The 6,618-nt window shown below is 38.5% G+C and overlaps 1 protein-coding gene across 1 annotated transcript; it reads left to right on the top strand.

The window, feature by feature from the left end:
- The first annotated feature begins 533 nt into the window (after window positions 1-533).
- LOC127793471 (pentatricopeptide repeat-containing protein At3g26630, chloroplastic-like) lies at window positions 534-5,899 on the top strand. Its single transcript, XM_052324206.1, has 2 exons — window positions 534-1,858; window positions 1,956-5,899. Exons 1-2 carry the CDS (start codon window positions 601-603, stop codon window positions 2,081-2,083), a joined length of 1,386 nt encoding a protein of 461 aa, XP_052180166.1. The 5' UTR covers window positions 534-600; the 3' UTR covers window positions 2,084-5,899.
- Window positions 5,900-6,618: the final 719 nt, after the last annotated feature.

Genomic DNA, 6,618 nt, shown 5'->3' with positions numbered 1-6,618 from the left:
TAGATTTAGGCCCAATTTTTTAGATATGATCTTCTTAGGCTTTAAATCTAAGACGTTGGCTTAGATCTCTCATAATTACCCAATATAATATTTCACTAATGCAGTCATAATTCTCCTCCTTGTGCTCATGTAACAACGATACAAAATTTAAATATTTGTATCCCATTAATAAAGAATAGGTATTACACCAACAATTCTCCCCTCATGGTTATATTATATTGACATAAAATTTAGATATTTATATCCCATTAATAAAAAATGAGTATTAGACTAACAATTCTCCACTCCTACTTATGTTATATGGACACAAAATTTAGATATTTGTTTCCCATTAATAAAGAATGAGTATTACACCAACAATTCTCCCACTCGAGCTCATATTATATCGACACAAAATGTTGATATTTTGTATGATCTTCAATGCTAAATATTACCCAAAATCTTAAAATTCTATATTGAAATAATATTTTTGATTTATTTATTTCTTGTTCTTACGGTTCCATAGAATTAGAGATATGCGTGTCAATGCCGCCGCATTGTTCATTGTTCAGAGCGTTTTCTTTCGCAAGTCTGATACATTAAGCATAAGTTGTATATATAATGGTTGCGTTCTTCTCATGCACTCCCGATACTCTTCCGAGAAGAAACCCATTCCAGAGCTCCACCAACGACTACAGCAAGAGCCACACAAGAAGGATTGGCTCCCGGGATGCCTTCTTCTTGCTTCACAATTGCTCCGATTTCAAGCAGCTCAAGCGAATCCATGCGAGAATCATTCGGAGCGGCCTCTCTCACGACCAACTGATCGTCGTCAAGCTGCTCCGAAGATGCTCGTCTATCGGAGAGATGGAGTACGCAACTTCGGTGTTCGATCAGCTCCCTCGCCCTCCAACCATGGTGTGGAATCTCATGATTCGGTTCCACGTCGTTAACGGCAGCCCGCGACAAGCGCTGGTACTGTTTGGTCTCATGATCTGCAGAGGCGTGCCGCCTGATAAGTTCACTTTCCCGTTCGCCATGAAAGCCTGCTTGGCCTTAGCGTCGCCTTCGTCGGGGAAGGAGGTTTTTACTCTCGCTGTCAAATGTGGGTTTTCCCGGGATATCTTCTTGCAGAATACACTGATGGATCTCTTCTTCAAATGCGGGGACTCCGAGCATGGCGGCAAGGTGTTCGACAAAATGCGTGTGAGAAACGTAGTATCATGGACCACCATGATTTCTGGGCTGGTTGCCTGCGGCGAACTGGATGCTGCTCGTTTGATGTTTGAGCAAATGCCGAAGAGAAATGTTGTCTCTTGGACCGCAATTATTAATGGCTATGCCAGAAATCAACGGCCCAATGAGGCATTTGAATTGTTCAGGAGGATGCTGCAGGTCGATAATGTCAAGCCCAATGAGTATACACTGGTTAGCCTGTTGATCGCCTGCACTGAACTCGGGAGCCTGAACTTGGGTCGCCGGATTCATGACTTCGCTGTCAAGAATGGGTTTGATTTAGGGGTTTTCCTAGGAACAGCTCTTATTGATATGTACAGCAAATGCGGTAGCTTGGAGGATGCCAAGCGAGTTTTCGACAGCATGGATATCAAGAGCACGGCTACCTGGAATTCGATGATTACTAGTTTAGGAGTGCACGGGCGTGGAGAGGAAGCTCTAAATCTATTCGAGAAGATGGAGGCAGCGAATGTAGAGCCGGATGCAGTCACGTTTGTGGGAGTGTTGTGTGCTTGTGTACGCACAAAAAATGTCACTGGTGCTCGCAGGTACTTCAGACGTATGACTGAACGTTATGGTATCAGCCCCAATGCGGAGCACTATAGTTGCATGGTTGAACTCTGCAGCCACGCCAACATTCCAGGTGAAATTGGCAAATTGGTGGATCCCTAGCCTTCTCAGCTAATTGTGTGTTACAAAGCGTTGCCCAGAGCAAGAAATTCATTGCTATTGCTGCGCAGAGTTTGCAACTCATGCGGCTAAGGTGGGAAGGACATTGGGCTGGTTTTCTGATAACAAAAATGATGCTCTGAACCATCACAATGATATATTTACCACGAATACATGGTGGCAAACTTTCATCTGGTAAAGAAGGTGGCTGCTGTTGACATCAAGCCAGAGATTTAGGCGGTTTACAAGAAGTTGCCAGGTATATACATAAACAATTGTAATTCAGCTGGTAAATTTCCCCAGTTCTAACTTATTATTTATACTGTAACTAGTAACTTTTTTGAGTCTTGAAAGGCTTTTTAGGAATTTAGCGAGTCTTCATCAATTAAGGTTCCCTAGTATATAGTGCATGTTTTAAGGATGAGATAGATGAGTATAGGGAAAAAAAAAAAAGGAAAACGCTCTCTTTACCAAATAAAGTGATAGTTTAATGGCAGGACACTTTGAAAATATCCCATTTGAAGTTTGAATTTGTAGGTTCAATTCCTAACTCCGCTAATGCTTATACAAAGGTTGTCTAATGCCACATAATCCAGGGGTTAAGTGGACGGATCAATTATGTTGTGAATGAGATCACAAGGTAATGGTTTAATAGATGATGAAAATTTTATTAATAAACCAACAGCTGAAACTGCCCAAATACAATACCATCCTAGGACCATGAAGCAACAACCACCCTAAACAGAAAGGGCACAAATTCCTGGAGCTAAACCAAAATAAAACTACTGGTAGTAGAACAGAAAGTATGAGACTACCCCTGTTTGGAACCCTTCTGAAAAATCCCAAAAAACCTTGTATAATAATGTAGAAGCACCTTCAGGAATTCCGATTTAGTTAACGTGAATTTGTCTGCACATTCTCTCCCCTTTCCTTTAAATCTTCTTCTGGCAGCATCTTACACAGCAGCTCCAAGACTTATAAAATCTCAAGCATGGACAAATTCCACCAAGGTCTATGGACAAATTCCACCAAGCATAAAAGATTCTAAAGCCTATCAAAAAAATCAAAGAAAACATTTAGCAAAAAAGAAAAATAAAAGAAAAACCAGTAACAAAGAGGTCCTGCACAAAATAGCACATCCACTGGAAAATCTCAAAAGGCAATGCAAATAGGCACAGTGGAAGAGAGACTCTTCTAGATAATTCGACCACCAGGCTGAAAAGAATAACATGTCCAAACTTCCTAAATCATTTTCTAAGACAGCCATCATCAACAAACCCAAAACCTAATATTATTCTGAGAAACCATCAAGCAGCCAGCAGGAAAAAAACAGTTGCAAAAGCACAGATGCCCCTCACAGTACTAGATACTAGAATTATGGAGCAATGAATCCTTAAGATTTCCATGCTTCCAGCCACCAACCGTTTCAATTCAAGCTAAAATCAAGCTACAAAAACTTCCGTTCTCCATGATAGGACTGTTAGGACTTTCTCCCCAGAAAACAGGCCATCACCTCACTACAACCCAATCATTTCATATCAAATTTGGAAATTTCCTTAACACAACTCTGCATCAACCTTTTTTTTATGGATAAATGGTAAGATCTTATTAAAGAAAACAACTATCCAACAAGGCCAAACAAGACCAGGTCCTACAACCCCAAACAATATTAAGGACAGCAAAATGATCAGCATCCCAACACAGCAAATACACGTAAATTATCCTAAATTTGCAGCAGGGACCAAAACTGAAGCTGGGGGCCCTCAACTAGGATGTGATGGATCCTTGAATGATAGTCATAATTATTTGGCATTGATATCACCTTGCCTCAACCCTTGGGGTTGTCCCAGCTGATCCTTGCCACAGTTGCTTGGTGTCTTCTTGATTGCACAACACATTTTCCAGTTAGATTCTCGAGGGGTCATGTCTGTCGCAATGCATGGTGGCCTAAATCTTAAATCTTACAGGCATGTGTGGTTAATGCGGTGCTCTACTCACATAGCTATGTGGTGGGGTCTGTGCAAGTATTACACGTCCCTTGTGGCTGTTGCAAGCTCCACCTACCGTGTGGTCGAGTTTTGTCTTTAACTCATATAGATGAGATGATTTATTAATTGTTGGGAAAATTAAGCTATTTTTTCCAAATTCAACTTCACTGTGAATAGTACTATATAGATAAACAGTGCCTGTATAGATGAATAGCACTTTGACTATCACAATGTACCTTGATGTATTTTTAATCAACTCTCAATTCATTAAGCAACCCATAAAGCCAAATTGCTTCCTTCACAGCCTTTGTAATTGCCATGTACTTTGTTTTTGTTGTAGACTGAGCAACTATAGACTCTAAGGTAGATTTCCAACTAATTGATGCCTTTGCTAAAGTGAAAACATAACCAATCGTAGATTGATATTTATCCAGATCACCAGTATAGTCGGAATTACAATAACCAACTATGTATTTACCCATTTTCTCATTCCGCTCAAACACTAAATCAACATTTACGGTATTCAGAATATACCGCATAATCCATTTCATAATTTGCCAATGTTTCTTTTCAGGATCATGCATATACTTGCTCATAACTCCAACTACCAATAAAATATTGGGCCTTGTACATACCATAGCATACATCAAGCTACCAACAGCATTTACTTACAGAACTTTTGACATATACTCCTGTTTCGCATCACTCTTCGAAAATAAATATGCACTAAGCTTGAAATATGGAGCAAATGGGGTACTCACAAGTTTTGATTTTTCACTATGATCAAAATCAATCCTATATCCATCATTTCGAGAAAGCAATCCACTATGATCTTGATGAAGAACAGTACAAGTAATCCAAAGAAACCTTCTCCTCTCTTTCTATCACACGAACACACACTGCATTCAACCCGAGATTACAAAGAACTTCCCTATTTTCAAGTCTTTCCTCTCATAGCAGTTCTCGTATTCAGAAATAGAAGAAATTGAATGATCAGAATGATCATTTCAGTCCACCTATCTATCTTATTTAAAGAGTAAGTGAATATCCTAATGAAGACATAAACATATTTACAATTTAATCCCTCAACTATCGCTAATTACAAATTGAGATATAAACTTCTATTTAATTTTTCATGGGCCCTCAAATGCACTGTTTTCACTTATCTTCTTATCATATCCTATACTCAAGACAACATTTTAACACTTTCAAATATGAGGATTTGGCTTTGATATTGGTGAGATCCCTTCCTGAGGAGTTTAAATTTCTTAAAACTACTTTACTTCACTGGAAGGTTCAGGTGTCTCTTAGTGAAGTTTGTGATGCTTTGTATAGCTATGAGTTGAGAAAGAAAGATAAAAAAGAAACAACGCATGGCTCAACAAAAGTATTGATTGTAAGAAGTCGTTCACAAAGTCAGAAGAAATGAAGGAGAGGAAGATCTAGTTCGAGATCCAGACCGAACAAAGATGAGTGTGTTTTTTGTTGGGTATATTTGTAATGGTGTTAGTGATATATTGTACCATTAAGTGCATGTTTAGGAAAAATATGTCTTAGGAGTCTGGGTTTTAAGTGGGACTGTTTGTGATCCCTCCAATCTTTCCTAGAATTTTTCCTAGTGCAATTTTTGGTACAATTGCTAACGCACTATTTACCCATACAAGTATTGTTCATTTATATGGTCCTATTCATGGTGAAGTTGAATTTGGAGAAAATAGTCCGATTTTCCTAACAATTGATATCAGAACTTGAAGAAATCCTCTAAGGAATAGGATTTCTGAGTTTTCTATATTGGCAGAAAACATTACAAAACGAAACTTGAATTTCTATGAATATATCATGTCTTTAAATACAAAAGAACCCTATCATCTATCTCCTAAAAACTAGGAATTAGAAATACAAAATACAACAGATTTAAGTTGGAGGATTTTCTTGAAATCTTCTCCTAAAATTTAGGAGATAATGCAGCTAAATCCTTTCCTATTTTTCAGGACTTGCTTTGGCTAATCTTCTTTTAAACCTTTTTCACCAACACTCCCCCCCAAGCTGGTGAATGAATATCGATCATTCCCAGCTTGCATACTAGATCTTCAAATCTTCTAACTGCCTATCCTTTTGTCAATAAATCTGCTACCTGTTTTTCAGAAGGAATATAAGGAATTTGGATTATACCTTTTTCAATTTTTTCCTTTATAAAGTGTCGATCAATTTCTACGTGTTTAGTCATGTCATGTTGCACAGGATTATGAGCAATGCTTATGGCTGATTGGTTATCACAAAATAACTTCATCGGCTCATCGACTGAAATCTTCAAGTCTTCTAGAACAATTTTAACCCATAGCAACTCACATAAACCTAATGTCATGGCCCTGAACTCTGCCTCTACACTTGACCTTGCCATTATGTTTTGCTTCTTGCTTCGCCAGGAAATCAAATTTTTACCTAAAAACATGCAATAGCCGATGGTAGACCTTCTATCCATAAGTGATCCAGCATAGTCCGCATCTGTATATCCTTATACTTCCAATAAATCTCCTCCTGTCTTGAATAGAATTCCTTTGTCTGGGGTTGTTTTCAAATAGCACAGTATTCTTCTTATAGCCTGCATATGATTTTTAATAGGGTAATGCATGAATTGACTTACCAAATTCACCGCATAGGTTATATCTGGCCTAGTGTGTGACAAATAAATTAATCTCCCTACCAATCTTTGATACATGCCCCTGTCTACTGGAGGACTATCATT

This window comes from Diospyros lotus, unplaced genomic scaffold, assembly GCF_014633365.1.
Source record: "Diospyros lotus cultivar Yz01 unplaced genomic scaffold, ASM1463336v1 tig00010963_1, whole genome shotgun sequence".
Taxonomy (NCBI): domain Eukaryota; kingdom Viridiplantae; phylum Streptophyta; class Magnoliopsida; order Ericales; family Ebenaceae; genus Diospyros; species Diospyros lotus.
Note: the sequence above shows the minus strand (reverse complement) of the source record. Positions and strands in the feature narration are given on the sequence as shown.